The 21,987-nt window shown below is 36.4% G+C and overlaps 1 protein-coding gene across 1 annotated transcript in view; it reads left to right on the top strand.

Annotated features, from left to right (window-relative positions):
* Positions 1-21,987, top strand: part of BMPR2 (bone morphogenetic protein receptor type 2) — a 201,778-nt gene that overhangs the window by 96,630 nt on the left and 83,161 nt on the right. Inside the window, exons 2-3 of the mRNA XM_060622984.3 lie at positions 17,323-17,493; positions 18,617-18,787. Coding sequence (XP_060478967.1) covers positions 17,323-17,493; positions 18,617-18,787 — 342 coding nt within the window. The remainder of the gene's footprint in view (positions 1-17,322; positions 17,494-18,616; positions 18,788-21,987) is intronic.

Here is a 21,987-nt window from a genome sequence, read left to right as displayed (position 1 = left end):
CTTAAGAAACCACTTTCTTTGCTCATCTGTAAGAAGCAGCTCCTCATCTGTGCAAGTTTTATCATGAGATTGCAACAATTTAGTCATATCTTCAGACTCTCCTAATTCTAGTTCTGTTGTATTTTTCACCATATTTGCAATTACTTACTCCGTTGAAGTCTTGAACTCCTCAGTTATCCATGAGAGTTGGAATCAGCATCTTCCAAACTCCTGTTCATTTTGATACTTTGACCTCTTTCCATGAATCATTAATGTTTTTAATGGCAACCTGAATGGCGAATCCTTTCCAGAAGGTTTTCAATTTACTTTGCCCAGATCCATCAGAGGAATCACTGTTTATGGCAGCTATACACATATATTTCTTTTTTTGTTTGTTTATTTATTTATTTTGAGAGAGAGAGAGAGAGAGAGAGAGAATGAGCTTGGGAGGGGCAGGAAGGGAGAGAGAGAGAGAATCCCAAGCAGGCATTGCACTGTCAGCGCAGACCCCTCCTTGGGGCTCAAACCCACGAATCGTGAGATCATGACCTAAGCCCAAAACACTGGTCAGACAATTAACCAACTGAGCCACCCAGGCGCTCCACAATGTATTTCTTAAATAATAAGACTAGAGGGGTGCCTGGGTGGCATAGTCAGTTGAGTGTCTGACTCTTGATTTCAACTCAGGTCCTGATCTCACAGTTTGTGAGATCGAGCCCTGCAGTACAGAGCCTGCTTGGGATTCTCTCTTCCTCTCTCTGCCCTTTCCCTGCTTGTGCGTGCTGTCTCTCTAAAAATAAATAAATAAAGTTAAAAGAAATAATAAGACTTGAAAGTCAAAATGACTCCTGGATCTATGGGGTGTAGAATAGATGTTATGTTAGCAGGCATGAAAGCAACATTAGTCTCTTTGTCCATCTTGATCAGAACTCTTGAGTGACCAGGTGCATTTTCAGTGAGCAGTAATATTTGGAAAGGTTTTTTTGTTTTGTTTTTTTCTGAGCAGTAGGTCTCAACAGTGCACTTAAAATATTCAGTAAACCATGTTGTAAACAGATGTGCTGTCATCTAGTTTTCTTGTTCTTTCATGGAATATAAGAAGATAGATTTAGCATAATTCTTAGGGACCATAGGATTTGGGGATTAGTCAATGAACATTGGTTTCATTTTGGTTACCAGCTGCATTAATTTCTAACAAACAAGAGAGCCAGCCTGTGCTTTGAAGCTTTGAAGCCAGTCATTGACTTCTCTCTAGCTATGAAAGTCTTAGGTGGCATCTTTTTCCTATATAAGGCTGTGTCATCCACATCGAAAATCTCTCTCTTTTTTTAAAAAGTTTACTTATTTATTTATTTATTTAGAGCAGACATTAGCAGGGGAGGGGCAAAGGGGGGGGTGGGAAACAGAGAAAGAGAGAGAGAGAGAGAGAGAGAGAGAGAGAGAGAGAGAGAGAGAGAATGAATGAATACCAAGCAGGCTCGGCACTGTCACTGCAGGGCTCAAATCCATGTACCATGAGATCATAACCTGAACTGAAATCAAGAGTCAGATGCCTGACTGGCTGAGCCACACAGGTGCCCTTGAAAATCTGTTGTTTGGTATAACCACTTACATTAATTATCTTAGCTGGATCTTTTGGATAAGTTGCAGCAGCTTCTACATCAGTACTTGCTGCTTCATCTTGCCCTTCTTTGTTATAGTGATGGCTTCTTTTCTTAAACTTCATGAACCAACCTCTGCTAACTTCCAGCTTTTCTGTAGCTTCCTCACCTCTCTCAGCCTTCATAGAATTAAAGAAAGCTAGAGCTTTGCTCTGGATTAGGCTTTGACTTAAGGGAATGCTGTGACTGGTTTGATCTTCTATCCAGACCACTAAAACTTTCTCCATATCAGCAATAGGGCCATTTGGCTTTCTTATCATTCATATGTTCAGTGGAATAGCACTTTTAATTTCCTTCAAGAAATTTTCCTTTGTATTCACAACTTGGCTAACTGGCATAAGAGGCCTGACTTTTAGCCTATTTAGGCTCTGCATACGGAGGGTAAATAAATGCTTAAGCATTTCTAGCTTTTGATTGAAAGTGAGAGATGTGTGACTCTTCTTTTCACTTGATCATGTAGAGGCCATTGTAAGGTTATTAACTGCCCTAATTTCAATATTGTTGTGTCACAGAAAATAGGAAGGTCCAAGGAGAGGAAGAGAGAGATGGGGGAACTGTTGGTCAGTGGAGCAATCAGAACACACACAACATTTATCAATTAAATTATCCGTCTTATATGGTTGCAGTTTATGGCAACTCAAAACAATTACAATAGTAAAAGCAAAGATCACTACTCAAAGTTCACCGTAATGATTATATAATAAGAAAGTTTGAAATATTGTGAGAATTATCAAAATAAGACACACAGACATAAAGTGAGCCAGTGCTGTTGGAAAAATGGTGCTGAGAGCCTTCCGTGATGCAAGTTTGCCACAAACCTTCAGTTTGTCAAAAATCCAATATCTGCAAACCTCAATGAAACAAGGTTATGTCTTTATTGCTTCCACATATTTCCAATTGATTCTTCTGGACAAGTGGTCCTGCCTAAGTTAGAAGCTGCTGTTCATGTGTTGATTTGTACTCAGGGTGTCGACCAGCATGTACCAATCAAAATATAAAGTGTAACTGTCTAAATCTTTTTAAAAATGTAATTATTGCAGTAATTCCATCTTTTACCTAGTTTTTCATCATACCTCTTCATCTCCCCCCATATATATATTTAAAGAGTGTCTGTATTATTAATAGTTTTATGTTACCTGTAAAATTGAATGGAAAGTACAGAGAATTCTAATATACCCCCTGCCCAGACATGCCATCTTCACTATCAAAATCAAGTTGAGGATGTTTCCCTCTATTCCTAGTTTGCTGAGAGTTTTCATCATGAATGGGTATTGGTTTTTTTCAAGTGCTTTTTCTGCATCTGTTGATTTTATCATGATTTTCTTCTTAGCCCAAGATTTAACAAGTGGTACATTTTGTCATATTTGCACTTGATTTGTTTAAAAAATGTTTGTGTGCACGTATTAGGTTAGTGAAAGCTCCACTCCCTAATTTCATTTCCTGTAGTCCTTACCAAAACTGATCACTCTCCTGAAGTTGGTATGAATCCTTTTTTTTTTTTCATTATACCTATAATTTCAGCACATATATGCATCCATAAACAACCTACATTATTATTTTGGGTTATTTTATTTTTCATAAATGATATCATACTGTATAATGTTTTTAAAAACCATTTTTTAAAAAATTACATGGAGAGTGAGATTAATATTACTCCCATATTTTGCACGAATTGATTTACACAAATATCCTACCAACCATCCATCAAATTAGGATATTTATTTTTATTTTTATTATTTTTCTTTAAAATTTTTAAAGCTTATTTATTTATTTATTTTGAGAGAGAGAGAGAGAGCTCACCAGTGGGGCAGAGAAAGAGAGGGAGAGAGAGAATCCCAAGTAGGCTCCATACCATCAGTGTAGAGCCTGACACAGAGCCCATACTCATGAACTACAAGATCATGACCTGAGAGAAACGAAGAGTTTATGCTTAACTGATTGAGCCACTCAGGTGCCCCTATTTCTATTTTTATTTTTATTTTTTGGTACAAATTAAGAAACTGAAGCAAGTAGGGAAATTGGGATTTGAATTCTGATTCACCCAACTCTGAAGCCCATGATTTATCATATACCAGGCTGCTTACATTCCATTCTTTGATGATGCCAGGATTGAATGGCTACTGAAGCTTCTCAGTTATATATTTGCCTTAATTTGGGGCATTGTCAAAGTAATAAAGAATAGTTTTTCTTTTTAACATCAGCCTTTTAGAATCTGTTGATTTAGAAAATATGTAATGATAAAGAAACTTTGAAAGTATGCCTAAGTAACTTAGTTAAGAATAGTTGTTTCCTTGGCACAAAAACAGACACATAGACCAATGGAATAGAATAGAAACCCCAGAACTAGACCCACAAACGTATGGCCAACTCATCTTTGACAAAGCAGGAAAGAACATCCAATGGAAAAAAGACAGTCTCTTTAACAAATGGTGCTGGGAGAACTGGACAGCAACATGCAGAAGGTTGAAACTAGACCACTTTCTCACACCATTCACAAAAATAAACTCAAAATGGATAAAGGACCTGAATGTGAGACAGGAAACCATCAAAACCTTAGAGGAGAAAGCAGGAAAAGACCTCTCTGACCTCAGCCATAGCAATCTCTTACTCGACACATTCCCAAAGGCAAGGGAATTAAAAGCAAAAGTGAATTACTGGGACCTTATGAAGATAAAAAGCTTCTGCACAGCAAAGGAAACAACCAACAAAACTAAAAGGCAACCAACGGAATGGGAAAAGATATTTGCAAATGACATATCGGACAAAGGGCTAGTATCCAAAATCTATAAAGAGCTCACCAAACTCCACACCTGAAAAACAAATAACCCAGTGAAGAAATGGGCAGAAAACATGAATAGACACTTCTCTAAAGAAGACATCCGGATGGCCAACAGGCACATGAAAAGATGTTCAACGTCGCTCCTTATCAGGGAAATACAAATCAAAACCACACTCAGATATCACCTCACGCCAGTCAGAGTGGCCAAAATGAACAAATCAGGAGACTATAGATGCTGGAGAGGATGTGGAGAAACGGGAACCCTCTTGCACTGTTGGTGGGAATGCAAATTGGTGCAGCCGCTCTGGAAAGCAGTGTGGAGGTTCCTCAGAAAATTAAAAATAGACCTACCCTATGACCCAGCAATAGCACTGCTAGGAATTTACCCAAGGGATACAGGAATACTGATGCATAGGGGCACTTGTACCCCAATGTTTATAGCAGCACTCTCAACAATAGCCAAATTATGGAAAGAGCCTAAATGTCCATCAACTGATGAATGGATAAAGAAATTGTGGTTTATATACACAATGGAATACTACATGGCAATGAGAAAAAATGAAATATGGCCTTTTGTAGCAACGTGGATGGAACTGGAGAGTGTGATGCTAAGTGAAATAAGCCATACAGAGAAAGACAGATACCATATGGTTTCACTCTTATGTGGATCCTGAGAAACGTAACAGAAACCCATGGGGGAGGGGAAGGAGAAAAAAAAAAAAAAAAGAGGTTAGAGTGGGAGAGAGCCAAAGCATAAGAGACTGTTAAAAACTGAGAACAAACTGAGTGTTGATGGGGGGTGGGAGGGAGGGGAGGGTGGGTGATGGGTATTGAGGAGGGCACCTTTTGGGATGAGCACTGGGTGTTGTATGGAAACCAATTTGACAATAAATTTCATGAAAAAAAATAAAAATGAGAGAGAGAGAGAGATGAGAGTAGAAAATATCTGTGCATTATACATAATAATTGTACATGTAATGATGAATGTTCCATGAAATTTTTGTTTCATTCACATATTAAAAAGAAAAAAAAAAAAAGAATAGTTGTTTCCTGAGGTGGAATGAAGGGAACATTTGAATAGGCAACTGGGAACAAAGGTATGAGTGAAACTTTTCACTATGTATCTTTATATTTCTGTATTTTAAACTATGCAGCGCATTGCCTATTTAAAAAATATTTTAGAGGGGCGCCTGGGTGGCTCAGTCGGTTAAGCGTCTGACTTCGGCTCAGGCCATGATCTCACAGTTTGTGGGTTCGAGGCCACCTTCAGGCTCTGTGCTGACAGTTCAGAGCCTGGATCCTGCTTTAGATTCTGTCTCTCTCTTTCTCTGCCCTTCCCCTACTCACGCTCTGTGTCTCTCTCAAAAATAAACATTAAAAAAAATTTTTTTTAAAGATTTTAGAGAGAAAAAAGAAATATGTAATCACTGAATTTACCCATACTTTAAAATGGCATTTATTACTGGGCACATGGGTGGCTCAGTCGGTTGGGCATCCGACTTGAGCTCAGGTTGTGATCTCGCGGCTTGTGGGTTCAAACCCCATTCTGGCTCTGTGCTGACGCCTCAGAGCCTGGAGCCTGCTTCAGATTCTGTGTCTCCCTTTCTCTCTGCCCCTCCCCCGCTCACACTCTGTCTCTCTCTCTCAACAATAAATAAACAATTAAAAAAATTTTTTTAAAATGGCATTTATGACTCATAATGGCATCTAGTGTATTTGCAAATCAGTAATGCCTTTATTGTGGACAACATACTCATTCAGTTCACAGATGATGCTTGAGGAGCAGTTGCACCTGCTACAGACCCATTGGAACAATTCTGGAGTACCCCCATGGTTGTAATCTATTTAGCAGGCTGGTAACTTTGGTTCTAGGCCCACCTAGAGTCAAACTTATTTAATGATTCTTATCATTTATTAAATTTGACCTTCGGGGCGCCTGGGTGGCTCAGTCGTTTGAGCATCCGACTTCAGCTCAGGTCATGATCTCGCGGTTTGTGGGTTCAAGCCCCGCATCGGGCTCTGTGCTGACAGCTCAGAGCCTGGAGCCTGCTTCGGATTCTGTGTCTCCTTCTCTCTCTGCCCCTCCCCTGCTGGTGCTCTGTCTCTCAAAAATAAATAAATGTATAAAAAAAATTTTTTTAAAAATTTGACCTTCCATGATATATGATGAAAAGCAACTTACTGAGAAATGAGTTGTTTGTGTTTATCAAAATAACAAAATAATTGAAGGATAATTTTTCTAGTTATGATTTTATGGTGCAACAAGGCTGTTTGGAAGGCATTTCTTTGGGCATTTTATCTTTTGTGTTTCTTTGGGCATTTTATCTTTTTTAGTCTTATATTGCTAGAAATACAAATTGATACTTGAAAATACTTTTTAACCAAATATCCATCAAAACATTAAGTAGAGTATAATCATTAAAATTTAAGAAGAAAAAGAGCCCTTTTAAAATTTTAGACCCTTTTAATTTTTTTGTTAAATTAGTTTTAAAATTCATTATAGAAATAATGCATGGTCTTCATTATAGAAAAAGAATTCAAAAGGGCACAGAAATCAAAAGAACATTCAGTTCTCTCCATCCAGAGATTACTGCTTATACCTTTGGTTTTTGCTATGTAAACAGTTTAAAATACAACAAATTGAATGAAAATAATTAGAAATTCAAAAGAAAAAATAATGAAAATAAAAATCTAAGTTTCACCTTAAACTAATATTACACTGAATTTTAACTAACTGGAATTCAAATAAAAACTTGAAATTGCATCAGAGAAAGATAAATACATGATTTCATTCATGTGGAATTTAAGAAACAAAACGGATGAAATTAGGGGAAGGGAAGCAAAAGTAAGATAAAAAGAGAGGGAGGCAAACCATAAGAGACTCTTAAATACAGAGAACAAACTGAGGGTTGCTGGAAGGGAGGTAGGTAGGGAGATGGGCTAAATGTGTGATGAGCATTAAGGAGGGCACTTGCTGGGATGACCACTGGGTGTTATATGTAAGTGATGAATCACTAAATTCTCCTGAAATTTAAAAAAAAAAAAAACTTGAAACTACAAAAAAAATGAAATACATCAAATAAAATTATGAAACAATTAAAAAAACCCCTAAATTTTCTGATAAGTTAGCCTAATATCTATTTGGCAGACATTCTGGAATCAGACAAACATGAGTTTGAAACTTTACCCTGATACTTAACAGCTGGGTGATTTGGGATAACTTCTTTATTCCTCTGTATGTTTTAGTATCCTTCTTTGTAAAATTGAAATGATAATGCCCATCTCATAGGATTATTGGGAATATCGCAGAGATTCCAATTATAATTTCCATTTAATAGTTAAATGTATGTTTTTCTGTCTCAAGGTAACAAATATTTGCTATTAATTGAAGGAAGTTAGTTTGTTTTTGCAAAGGATGAAATGTTTGACCAAAGCTACGGGAAGATTTCTACTTAGCATGTTTTATATTTTGAAATGTAATATCTCTCTATTAGGTGAGAATTGATTTTGACATTGTAGGATTATCATTGACTAGATTTTTTTTTTTTTTTTACCACCTTGCCAATTTTCAGGAAGGAATTGATTGAAGGTAGTAGACAAATCTTCATTATTGTATTATAACTGTTCCTATTGATCCTAGCTAGAGAGGCAGATGAGGGAAAGTGGCAGTTCTTCCACTAGAAATAAAGTGGTTGTACATTTTAATGGCTGATGAGGGCAGAATTGGTTGAACATAAGCTGGAGACTGGTATTTATGGTGGTATTCTTCTCAACTTCTGATATAGCCATTGAGGTTTTTAGGTTAGGGATAAATACTTCATGACATTGACTTCCTCAGAAAATATATTCAATATATTTCCTCAGAAATATATTCAGTATCACTATCTTGGAAATACTGAATATGAGCCAGCTAATTTTCAGAACTAAATTTAATTTGATTTGTTAAAGGGAACACACACAAATAAATCCTCTTTAACTTGACATAAATAAATGGATAGATGTAAACACAATACAGGGTCACATGTTCCATTCATTAGATTTACTTTGTAGACATGACTGTTGAAGACTAAGCCTGGTTTATGTTAAGAAGAAGAATGTTTTATAGGAGATTTCTCTATCTGTGCTTCAGGTTTTACTTTTGTGATACTAAGTAGGGCTTGTATAGTAGAATTAAAAATTTATATGATTGCATCTCTCTGAGGAAATTGGCATGTTGAATATTTGTGGTTATGAGAAAAAGGTTGATGTGAGGAAGAGGTAAAACAAATAAATGGAGTGTGAGAAGGATAATGTATATAGTCTGATGTTTTGGCTTGTTGTCTATCACTGAATGTTACAAAATTAAAAATGTTTTAAAATGCATGTAATTCTGCAGCTAGTGAATGGAACAAGCACTTAGTGTTGATTGCATTTGTTCTTTTCCCTTATAAATTATAGGTAAACCAATGAAAATTATCCTAAGTATAAAATCTGAATTTTCCTTATATGAACTATTGATAATTCTTTTATGTGCTAAAAAATAATAAATATTCCACCATCAATAGGTTACACCATTCAGTCACCTTTTAGATGTAATTTGAGATGTGTGGCCACAAGAACCCTCACCCTCCTCTCACATCCTTGAAAATCATCCATACCAAGTTACTTTATATCTGAATTTTATGCATCAGAAATTTCTTTTTGAGATAAAGCATTGCATTTCTCAAAAGTACCATTTTTTAAAAAATAAACTTAAAAAATTTTTTTAATGTTTATTTATTTTTGAGAGACAGAGAGAGAGAGGGAGACAGAATCCAAAGCAGACTCCAGGCTCCGAGCTATTAGCACAGAGCCTGATGAGGGGCTTGCACTCATGACCTGAGCTGAAGTCTGACACTCAACCAACTAAGCCAACCGGGTGCCCTAAATAAACTTTATTTTTTAGAGCAGCCTTAGGTTCACAGCAAAAGGAAGTGGAAAAGTACAGGCACAGCTGCCTCCACTATTGATATCCTGAACCTCTGTGATATATTTGTTAGAATTAATGAACCTACAGATAACACATAATTACTTAGAGTCCACAGTTTAATCTTGGGTTCATTCTTGGTATCGTACATTCAGTGGACAAACGTATAATGACATGCATCCATCATTACAGTATCATACAGAAGAATTGCACTGACCTAAAAATACTCTGTGTTCTGCCCATTCATCCCTCCCTTCCCCCAACCCCTGGCAACCACTGATCTTTTTACTGTCACCATAGTTTTGCCTTTTCCAGAATGTCATATAGTTGGAATAATACAGTATGTAGCCTTTCAGATTGGTTTCTTCCACTTAATAATATGCTTTCAAGTTCTCCATGTCTTTGTTTATCCATTCTTAAGTTGAGAGACATTTGGGTTACAAATAGTTTTGAGTGGCTACAAATAAAGTCATTATAAGCATTTACATGTAAGTTTTTGTGTGAACATAGATTTTCATTACATTTAGGTCAACACCTAGGAGTGGGGTTAATGAGTTAAATGTTAAGTGTTTAACTTATAAGAAAATATCAAACTATTTTCCACAGTGGCTGTACTGTTTTACATTTTTGTTAGAATTGTTTCCCCATCTGTGTCAACATCCTTGGCACTACTTGATATTGTCAAGAGGTTTCTGTTTTGTTTTATTTTTAACTTTTAGTCATTCTAATAGATGGTAGTACTGTTGTTTCATTGTAGTTTTGAGTATTTTAATGTGAAATTCACATTTATTATGTGAAAACTTATTTGCCAAATGCCTATTTACTTTTAATGTAGGGTAAAGAAAATAGAGATAAAGATTGATGGATCAATCTTGTCCTTGGCATGCTTCTAGGAAAAGCTGGCCAGCAGAGGTTTCCACATTAAACGGCCTTTGGTGTCCAGGCATCAGAAGGGAAAGAGGGCATACTTGGCCTGTTTGACCTTATTACAAAGGACCAGTCTTTGTTTAAATCACAACAAAAACACCCCGTAACTGGAGTCTCTCATTTCAGATATTTAATGCCATAATTAGCTGTTATTTATTTTGCCACATTTTACTTTGTTTATATGTAAGGACTACTACTTGCATGACTCTTTAAACCAAGATTTTGTAATACAAGCCAATTACTGACAGTACTACAAGTAGTTGGTCAGAGAAAGGGAATTCGAATGCTATGTAAGTTTTTAGTGCACAAATGTATATGATGGGGCATAATGTATTCTGTTGGTAGAGCAAATGGTCTAATGTCAAGTTCCTTTTTGTAGACAACATACTTTATAGAGTATTATTCTCGTTTTACTTTAAATAAAATTTCTGTTAAAATTGAACATGTACACAAATGTTCATAGCAGTTTTATTTCTGGTAGCCAAAACCTGGATACTACCCAAATGACCTTTTGAAGGGTGAAAAGTTAGACAGATTGTGGTACATCCATACAATGGAATATGACTCCATAAAAAGTAATAAACTGTTGATACAGGCAGCAACTTGGATGAGCCTTAAGGAAATTTTGCTTAGTGAAAAAAACCAATCTCAAATGGATATGTATTGCATGATTCTCTTTATATAACAATCAAGAAATAACAATATCAAGCTGGATAACAGATTAGTAGTTGCTATTTTTTAGGAATGGAAACAGATGGTGATTATAAATGGTTAACATAAAGGAATCTTGGGATAGTACAGTTGAGTATTGTGATTTTGATAGAATGTAACAAAATCGCATAGATTTACACTCATACACATAGATTATTGCATGTATAACTGGTGAAATCTGAATAAACTATGAATTATCTTAATGTCAATTTCTTGATTTTGGTATTGTGTAGTGATTATGTGGAATGTTTGCACTGAGGAGGGAGGCATTAGACTTCAAAAAAAAACCCCTCAAAACCTTCAAAATAAAATGGAGGGGCCTCTTGGCTGGCTGAGTCAGAAGAGCATATGATGTTTGATCACATGGTTGTCAGTTTGAGCCCCATGTTGGGTGTAGAGATTACTAAAAAAATAATAAATTTTTAAACGAGATGGGATAAGAAAAAGCAATTATGCCATATAGATATGCTTTTTTATATGTGCATTACAGAGTTTTTGTTTATAGTTCAAAACTTTTAAGTATGAATCTTTTGCTGTATCTACTTTATATCTAGAAATATGTTTGATTTTAACCTTTGCAATCATTTGTAAAGTTTGCACATTAGGATAGTTTAAAGAAATACTGGTATTAAATGTGCGAGATAACCTAGTAACTATAATTAAACTTGTCATTAAATGACTTTGAATATGTGGCTACATGTTGCAGAAATATGGTAGAATCATAATTACACTGATGTCCTAGAATTGGTTTTTATAAATAGGCTGTACTTTATTTTCTGGCTCTTTAGTTGATATTAGTAATATTTCATAGAAGACTGCCTAAATGGTTTTAAATGTGGAAATCAAGTTACATTTATTTTTAGTAAGTATTCTTTGTGATTATTGAAATCAGTAATTACTGTGTATCTCCAAACAGATCATGTAAGATGCTTGAAGGGTAGAACTCTATATTACCTACTTGTGAATATCTTATTTGCCTTGCCCAATACTTTGATGGTGCTTCTCTTATGATAAATATGGCAGGTCTATGTGTCTAAATGGATTTGGGTATATAGTTCTTGGCTCTTTTATTTTTTCGTCAGAGTTTGGTGCTTAGTTTTGTAGGTTCAGAAAACATTATTTTCACAGATTATTTCCAGTGCTAAGGTGCTAGTGAATTAAGCCATAGTATATAAAATAAGATACACCCTTATCTTCATGTGTATCTTACCTCACTTATTTCTTCTTCTGAATAAGTCAGAAGCCCATGAGTAATAAATATATTGGTCATGTGCATTAGACTGTTATTCTGACTAGTCAAACATATTAGGAAAGTCAACTTTAAGAAACCAAATAAAGATTAGCTGTTGCTTTTGATAACCTTTTTTACTTCTTTGGTATTCTCAGCAATGTTGATAAATATTTGTTAACTGATAAGTTATGTGGCAAATATTCTATTGGAATTAGTTAAATCAGATTATGTATATGGAAAAAGATTAACTAGCATTGAAATAGATTGGTTGTTCCTTCAGCATAAGGTGTGATTGAACATTTCTGTTTCTGGCTTTATATTGATTAAAAAAATTTTTTTTAAATATTTTACATTTAGGTTATTCCCAAAGTTTCCTTTTTTTTTTTTTTTAGTGTTTATTTTTGAGAGAGAGACAGAGACAGAGCATGAGTGGAGGAGGGGCAGAGAGAAAGGGAGATACAGATTCCAAAGCAGGTTCCAGGCTCTGAGCTGTCAGCACAGAGCCTGACGCAGGGCTCGAACTCATGAACTGTGAGATGATGATCTGAGCCGAAGTCGGATGCTCAACTGACTGAACCATCCAGGCATCCCTAAAAAAATTTTTTTTAAATTTAAATCCAGGTTAGTTATCATATAGTATAATAATGATTTCAGGAATAGAATTTAGTGATTCATCACTTAAATATAACATCAAGTGCCCATCCCAACAAGTGCCCTCCTTAATGTCCATCACCCATTTAGCCCATCCCCCCACCCGCACCCTGCCAACAACCCTCAGTTTGTTCTCTGTATTAAGAGTCTTTCATGGTTTGCCTCACTTTCGGTTTTTATCTTATTTTTGCTTCCCTTCCCCTTTGTTCATCTGTTTTGTTTCTTAAATTCCACATGTGAATGAAATCATGATATTTGTCTTTGTCTTATTTTGCTTAGTGTAATACACTCTAGTTCCATCCACATTGTTGAAAATGGCAAGATTTCATTTTTTTTGATTTCTGAATAATATTCCATTGTATATATAAACCACATCTTCTTTATCTATTCATCAGTTGATGGGCATTTATACTCTTTCCATAATTTGGCTCTTGTTGAAAGTGCTGCTATAACATTGGGGTACATGTGCTCCTATGAATCAGCATTCCTATATCCTTTGGATAAATTCCTAGTAATGCTGTTGCTGGGTTGTAGGGTAGTTCCATTGTTAATGTTTTGAGGAACCTCCACACTCTTTTCCAGAGCAGCTGCACCAGTTTGCATTCCCACCAACAGTGCAGTAGAGTTCCTGTTTGTCCACATCCTCACCAGCATCTGTTGTTTCCTGAGTTGTTAATTTAGCCACTCTGACTATTGTGAAGTGGTATCTCAGTGTGGTTTTGATTTGTATTTCCCTGATTAATCCATTTACATTTAGAATGTGTACTGAAATATATGAATTTAGTGCCGTTGTGTTCCTTGTAGAGTTGGTGTTTCTGGTGACGTTCACTGGTCCTTTGTAGTCTTTGTTGCTTTAGGTCTTTTTGTTTTGTTTTGCCTTTTTGCCACTCAAAGAGTCCCCCCTTAAAATTTCTTGCAGGGCTGGTTTAGTGGTCATGAATTCCTTTAGTTTTTGTTTATCTGGGAAACTCTTTATCTATTCTTCTATTTTGAATGATAGCCTTGCTGGATAAAGAATTCTTGACTGCATATTTTCCTGATTCAGCACACTGGAGTATATCCTGCCACTCCTTTCTAGGCTGCCCCATTTCTGTGGATAGATATGCTGTGAATCTGATTTGTCTTCCCTTATAGGTTCAGGACTTTCTTTCCCTTGCTGCTTTCATAATTCTTGTCTTGTCTGTTTTGTGAATTTGACTATGATATGCCTTGGTGATGGTTGGTTCTTGTTGAATCTAATGGGAGTTCTCTGTGCTTCTTGGATTTTGATGTCTGTGTACTTCACCAGATTAGGAAAGTTTTCCACTATAATTTGCTCATGTAAACCTTCTGCCCCCTTTTCTCTCTCTTCATCTTCTGGGACTCCTATGATTTGGATGTTTTTCCTTTTTAATAAGTCACTGAATTCTCTAAGTCTTGAATCGTGATCTTTTGCCTTGGTTGCCCTCTTTTTTTTTCTGTTTCATTATTCCCCATAATTTTATCTTCTTTTTTTTTGATGTTTATTTATTTTTGAGAGAGAGAGAGAGAGAGAGAGAGCGCGCACAATTGGGAGGGCAGAGAGAGAGGGAGACACAGAATCCAAAGCAGTCTCCAGGTTCCAAGCATGAGTACAGAACCTGACATGGGGCTCAAACTCACGGACCACAAGATCATGACCTGAGCCGAAGTTGGGAGCTCAACCAACTGAGCCACTCAGGTACCCCCATAATTTTATCTTCTACATCACTGATTCACTGCTCTACTTTGCCCATCCTTGATGTCATGATATCCATTCAAGATTGCATCTCAGTTATAGCATTTTAATTTCAGCCTTATTAGATTTTGTTTCTTGTGTCTCCACAGAAAGGGATTCTCTGGTGTCTTTTATGCTTTTTTCAACCTCAGCTAGTATTCTTATTATCCTGGTTCCAAATTCTAATTCAGACATCTTACTTATATCCGTTTGATTAAGTCTCTGGCTGTCATTTCTTGCTGTTCTTTCTTTTTGGGTAAATTCCTTTGGTTTGTCATTTTGGAGGAAGAAAAAAATGTATTAATAAAAAATTAAAATTAAAAAATTAAAAACAGTACAAAAATCAAATAAAGGAAGCTAGATCCTGGATATGTTTCAGTCTGCTTATTGAAAGAAGCTTGATAGAGTAGAGAAAGAAGGGAAAGGATAGGAAAAAAAGGCAAGATAAAACTTAAAAATCAAAAAAAATATATATAATAGAATAAAATAAAAGAAAATGAAATAGAAGAAAACAACTTAAGCAAAAACAGAAGCAAAGAAAATGAACAAATAAGTGAACCATCAAACAGAATGAAAACTGAATGAACTTATATCCAGTTTCCCCTGGAACTGAAACTATGAATCACTCTATAGTCCATACACTAAGCAGGTGGAGTGACTTCTGTTGGTCTTCTGGGGATGTGCTTGGAGGGTGTAGTTGGGCAGGTGTTGATGTAATGGCTCCGTTCTCCATTGAAGTGGTGCTGCTTAGCTTACTGGGATGGATCCGTGTGGTGCGCTTATGGATGTGTGCATGCACATCATGGGAGAGGTGGTAATGGCTCACCCAGCTTCCTAGTCTCTGGTGCAGGAACTTCGCACTCTCACTGACCCTTGATCAGGCGCCTCTCCTTTGTCTCAGGCCTCCATCCACTTCCTGCCTCTATCCACTTCCTGCCTCTATCCTGTCTGTGTCCAAGCTGTCCATTTGCCAGGTGGCACCTTCCTCCAGAGTTTTATGCCAGAAGGGGTTGTGTCTAAAAATCCCACACTTCAGAGGCCCAGCAGCTTGGACCTGTGCAGACTTTCTAGGGGACAGTCTCTCACTGGACGATGGCCGGGTTCCAGCTTGTCTCAGAAAATGTTCAGCATTTTCAGTGATTGTGCAGCAGCAAAGGTTCAGAGATTATGGCAAATCACAACACACAGCTAGCACCAGGTGTTGCCACAATCTGGCGTCTTTGTCCCAATATCAGTAAATATGGCAGTTTTCTGGGGTCTACTGGGACTTTTGCCTGTGGGGAGACCATAACACCTCTACCAGATGCACTCTAAGCAAGGAAACTGCTTCTCCCCTCTGTGGCACATGGACCCCACAGACCGGCACTGCCTGCTCTTGATGATTCACCCTACTTCCTCACCAGAGCACCACCAGGCACTGAGATCCTAAACTTCACACTTTGTGCTCCACTGTTTATAGAATCCTGGTGGTATTGAAAACCTCTCTTTTCTCCCTGTCAATGATTGTTGGGAACAGATTTCCTAGTCAGTCTCCTGCAAGTGTTTTCACTCTTTCTCTTTCTTTCTCTCCAGCTACTTTTTGGGGGGATGCTTTTCTTGCACAGATCCCGATGCCCTGCACTCTTCCCCTTTCTCTTCTTTCCCTGTTCAGTCTCTGCGAAAGCAGCTCCCTTTTCTCTTCAGCTTTTCTATCCCCCAGTTCACTTCTCTGCACTGCGTACCTGCCACCCAGGTGCCCCAGTAAATTTGTTTTAAAAACTAAGGATATTAGGGGCACCTGGGTGGCTTAAGTCGGTTAAGTGTCTGATTTCAGCTCAGGTCATGATCCCACGGCTCATGAGTTTGAGCCCTGTGTCACTGTGTGCTGACAGCTTGGGGCCTGGAGCCTGCTTCAGATTCTGTCTCTTTCTCTCTCTGCCCCTCCTCCACTCTCTCTCTCTCTCTCTCTCTCTCTCTCTCTCTCCCTCTCTCCCCTCTCCCTCTCCCTCTCCCTCTCCCTCTCCCTCTCCCTCTCCCTCTCCCTCTCTCTCCCCCCTCTCTCCCTCTCTCAAAAATAAATAAATGTTGAAAAAAATTTTTTTAAACAAATTTACTAAGGTATAATTTGTATACTATTTTAAGTGATGGATTATTTTTTTGTAAATTTACAGAATTGTGAAACCATTATCACAATCTAATTTTAGAACGTTTCCATCTGCCTAAAAAGAAACCATGTACTCCACTGGTAGTCACTCTCCTTATCCATAGTTTACTGTGCCCAATGATGTATGTTTAGCTTTCTACAAATGACTTTAAACTATGATAAATGTGAGTCCTGGAGAATTTTACAAGATTATTTAGCCCTCTAGTTTGTTAAATTGTTTGTTTTTATGTTTTGAAGTTTTGATAATTTAAACCATGAACTTTTAAAATGATATTTCTTTACTCACATACCTAAATTGTTTAACAGGAGAGTGGTGAGAATAATTTGTGTAAGAAGGGATTGATTTTGAGAAATCAGTTTTCAGGTTTGATTCTTCTTTGGTGCTAGTTAATGAACGGGAAGAAGTTATTGAATAAATATAAAATTACAAATTTATTCAAGCCTTGATAGGGATTTAGTGGAAAATTTATTATGCCTTTCAAAACGACTAAGATTTCATAAAATAATGCTTTGCTAAGATTGTCATAAAAATAAATTTGTCATTCTTTTATTTATTTTAGCTTCTCAGAACCAAGAACGTCTATGTGCATTTAAAGATCCCTATCAACAAGACCTTGGCATAGGCGAGAGTCGAATCTCTCATGAAAATGGAACAATATTATGTTCAAAAGGTAGCACTTGCTATGGCCTTTGGGAGAAATCAAAAGGGGATATAAACCTCGTAAAACAAGGCAAGTAATACTTTTCTTACCTGAAATAACTTTGTGTTTCATATCATTGAAATTTATCTAACAAGGACATGGACATAGATTAAAACCCTCTCTAGGAAAACAGTTTTAAAATATATATCCATGTATATATTCATCCATAAACTCCATATTTGTGAAAGGTAGTTAGATTTTAGTTTATTTTTATATTTTTCCTATTATAATGTTAACAATGTATCTTCTTTCTATGAAGTTTAGAAAATATAGAAAACTAGAAGAAAAACAAATGTCTACAATTCCATCCTCTTACAAGCTCTTTTACCATATTAGTTTATTCCCTGCAGGTATATTTTTTATGTACCTCTATGTTTATTATATGTGCGTATACTTATTTTTCAAAATTAGAATGATGTGGTATGTATAAACAATTTCATACCTGGTTTTCCCTATCTTAAATTATAGTATGAACATTTTCCCATATCTTTAAATATTCTTTGAGAACATTTTTAACCTCTGTACAATATTTCATTGTATACACACATATTGTGTATACACAATTTACTTACACATTACTCTGTTGTTGGACATTTTACTGTTTTTCAGTTTTACTATAATACATAACGCTTCAGTAGATATCTTTGAACTTAAATCTTTGATTATATTTGATTATTTGCTTGGAATAGATTGCTAGAAGTAGAATTATTAAGTTATAAAGCATGAATATTTTAAAGGCTCTTTATAAAAATTGCTATATGGCTTTCTAGAAATGCTATATACATTTACATTTCCTCCAGGAGTATATGGGAGTGTTACTGAAACCTTGTTACAATTGTATATTATTTTTTTAAGCCTAGAACAATTTAATAGATAAAAATGAAATATTAATGTTACTTTAATAGTAATTCTTAGATTAATGATGAGGTTAAACCATTATTAGTGGCTTTTCTCCCCATGAAATGCTTATTAATACTTTGCCATTTTTTTGTTATTTAAACAATGTGTGTTTCCTGTTGATTTGCAGGAGTGTTTTATAACATGTATGTATATGCACTTATTCTGTCACATTGATTGTAATTATTAATTTGTTATTTTTCTTTAAATTTTATATATTAATCCCTAACTTGTTTACGTTAATACCAATTTGTAGGATGTTGGTCTCACATTGGAGATCCCCAGGAATGTCACTATGAAGAATGTGTAGTAACTACTACCCCTCCCTCAATTCAGAATGGAACATACCGTTTCTGCTGCTGTAGCACAGACTTGTGTAATGTCAACTTTACTGAGAATTTTCCACCTCCAGACACAACACCACTCAGTAAGTACTTTAAGTATCTTACTTTTCCTTGTTAATTCCTTTCTGCAAAGATTTGCAAAATTTAAAAATATATAAAATCATCAGTTTGGGCAGGAGTGAGAGGGAGAGTTCAAAACTTCATGAGACTACTCTACCACCTGAAATCCAAGAGGTGCACCAGGATTTCTAAGGTATCAGTAGATTACCAAATAATTTTGAATCAAAATATGGTACTTTTCCAACACCTGTGGAGGAGAATTTGGCAATATTAAGAAAACTACATGTGTGCTTTCTTACTCTTTCATCCAGCACCCCCATCTGTAGGATTTTATCTTGAAGATATATTTCTAACAGTACAAAAATACATATGCATAGAGGTACCTGGCTGGTTCACTTGGTAGAGTATGCAACTCTTGATCTCAGGGTCGTGTTCAAGCTCCACATTGGGCATAGAGCTTACTTAAAATATATATGCATAGAGTTATCCATTGCAGTATTATTTGTAACTGCAAAATATTGGAAAATATCTAAAGGTTCAGGAATAGGCGATTAGTTAAAATATACTCTGGTATATACATATAATAGAGAACTAACTATACATCTATAACAAAAAATGAGTAAGATCCCTGTGAATTGATATGGAGTGATTTCTAGAGATAATGTTAGGTGAATAAAAAGCATATATACTATGCTGTCTTTGGTGTAAAACAGAGCTTACCATAATTTACAAAAACAAAAAACAAAAACAAAAGATAAACCAGAAAATAATGAAGTTGGCTACTAACAATGGAAGGAGAGAGTAGAGTGGAAAGTATACAAAAAAGAATGAAAGAACTTATGTAAGGATTTTGCAAACACAGTGTTTGATTATATATACTCTTTTGGACAAGATGGGATATAAGAGATGGAGGAGAATTGCAAACAAGTACTGAACTCTTTTAGGTTTGCTTTTTGGTAGTGTGGAACAAAGCAATTCTGAAACAACTGTAGATGTAGAATAGGATTAAGAAAAAATGAGTAAATGGTGTTGTTCTTGGGAGCTGGTGCTGTTACTGAGGGAATATGCACATACAATTATAGATGGGAAGACAAGAGAATATTATGTGAGTAGATTATAATTCAAGGTGTAAGTATGGATTTATGACTTTAAAAACATACATATGTATGTGTTACATGCATGGATAGGTGGCCATATAAATATGTGTATATATTTGTATGTGTATATATTTATATTCATGTGTGTAGTATACCCATACACATACCTGTGTAGATTTCTTAGCTCTATTTGTTGAAAAGGACAAGAAGCAATAGCACCCCAGTAGCAGTAAGCAAATGTAATGCCCAGATTTAGACTTTATTTATTTGTTTCTATTTATTTATTTTTTAATTTGTTTTTAAGTTTATTTATTTTTTGAGAGAGGGAGATACAGAGCATGAGCAGGGGAGGGCAGAAAGAGAGGGAGACACAGAATCCAAAGCAGGCTCTAGGCTCCGAGCTGTCAGCACAGAGCCCAATGCGGGGCTTGAACCCACAAACCGTGAGATCATGACCTGAGCTGAAGCTTGACGCTTAATCCAATGAGCCACCCAGGCGCCCCTAGTTATGTATGTATGTATGTATGTATGTATGTATGTTTATTTTTGAGAGAGAGAGAACGAGAGCATGAGCAGGGGAGGGGCAGAGAGAGGGAGACACAGAATCCAAAGCAGGCTACAGCCTCTGAGGTGTCAGCACATAGCCTGATGTGGGGCTTGAACTCAGGAACATATGAGATCATGACCTGAGCCGAAGTTGGATGTTTGACTGAGCCAACCAGGTGCTCCATATTAAAAAAAAAAACAACATTTTTTTAAATGTTTTTTTTTTTTTTTTTTTGAGAGAGAAAGAGCGTAAGCACGGAAGGGGCAGAGAGAGAGAGACACAGAACCTGAAGCAAGCTCCAGGCTCTGAGTTGTCAGCACAGAGCCTGATGCAGGTCTCGAACTCACGAGCTGTGAGATCATGACCTGAGCTGAAGTCTGACGCTCAGCCGACTGAGCCACCCAGGTGCCCCAAGGTGCCCCATATTTTTAAAGTGTATTTATTTATTTTGAGAGACAGAGAGCGCACACATGCATGTGAGAAGGGGAGGGGCAGAGACAGAGAGAGAATCCCAAGTAGTCTCTGCACTGTCAGTCCAGAGCCCAATGTGGGGCTTGATCTCGGGAACTATGAGATCATGACCTGAGTCATGTCAAGAATCAGATGTTTAACCAACTGATCCACCCAGGCGCACCCAGATTTAGACTTTTATACCACTTCCCACTGAAAGGAAGTTGGGGTCCTTGGAAAAATGACTTGTTCTAGGACGGGAGCAGGATAGGTACAAGATAAGCCCAAAGTGTCTTATAACACTAGCAAGTAAGAAAAGAAATGCCCCCAAACAGGTGGAGACTTGTTACAAAGGAGCTAGCTTGAAGTAACTCCTACTGGCTAAATTTGGGACAATTTGAGTGCTAAAAAAGTACAGTAGCAAATTGTAAACCATTGGAGGGAAAATGAACTCATGCATCTATGCTGATAGCAGAGAAGGTAGAAGAGAGGGTACTTGTTTATAATAGAATGCCAGGTTTCCAACTGGTAAATGAAGGAGTTGGAAATTATCCTGCAGCTATCATGGTAAAGATTGGATCAGACAAGAATAATAAAAATATCCTAAATCTAAGGGCATTTTCAATATGTAGCCAGGATATTTACATTGTTTTAAAGTCTCTCCCACATATTGCAAGGGAGAAATTAGTAATTATAAAGTGAGGGAATTGGATAACACCTTGACCAGGTCATTAAAATTAATATTATTAGTGAAGATGGTAGATGGACATCCATGATTCCCTGAGAAGGACACAGTTTCACTAATAGAATACTATATTTCAGGTAAGATTCGCATAACTGGAATCTAATCATGAGGCATCATCAGAAAAACCATGAACTAGGAATGCTCTATTACAAAAAGGAGATTTGTCAAAAATGTCAGTGTCATAAAAGGCAAAGAGACTGGGAAAGATCTAGATTAAAGGAGGCTAAGGAAACTTGACAACTAAGCCATACCTAACTCTCCTATACTGGATATAAAAAACTGTGATAAAGAACATTGTTAGACCAGTTGACAAAAGAGACGATTAAAGAATTATTTCCTTTTTTTTTTTAATGTTAATTTTTATTTTTGAGAGAGTTTGAGCCC

Source organism: Panthera onca, chromosome C1 (genome assembly GCF_046562875.1).
Source record: "Panthera onca isolate mPanOnc1 chromosome C1, mPanOnc1 haplotype 2, whole genome shotgun sequence".
Classification (NCBI taxonomy): Eukaryota; Metazoa; Chordata; class Mammalia; order Carnivora; family Felidae; genus Panthera; species Panthera onca.
The sequence above is the reverse complement of the archived record's forward strand: the minus strand, read 5'-3'. Positions and strand labels throughout refer to the sequence as shown.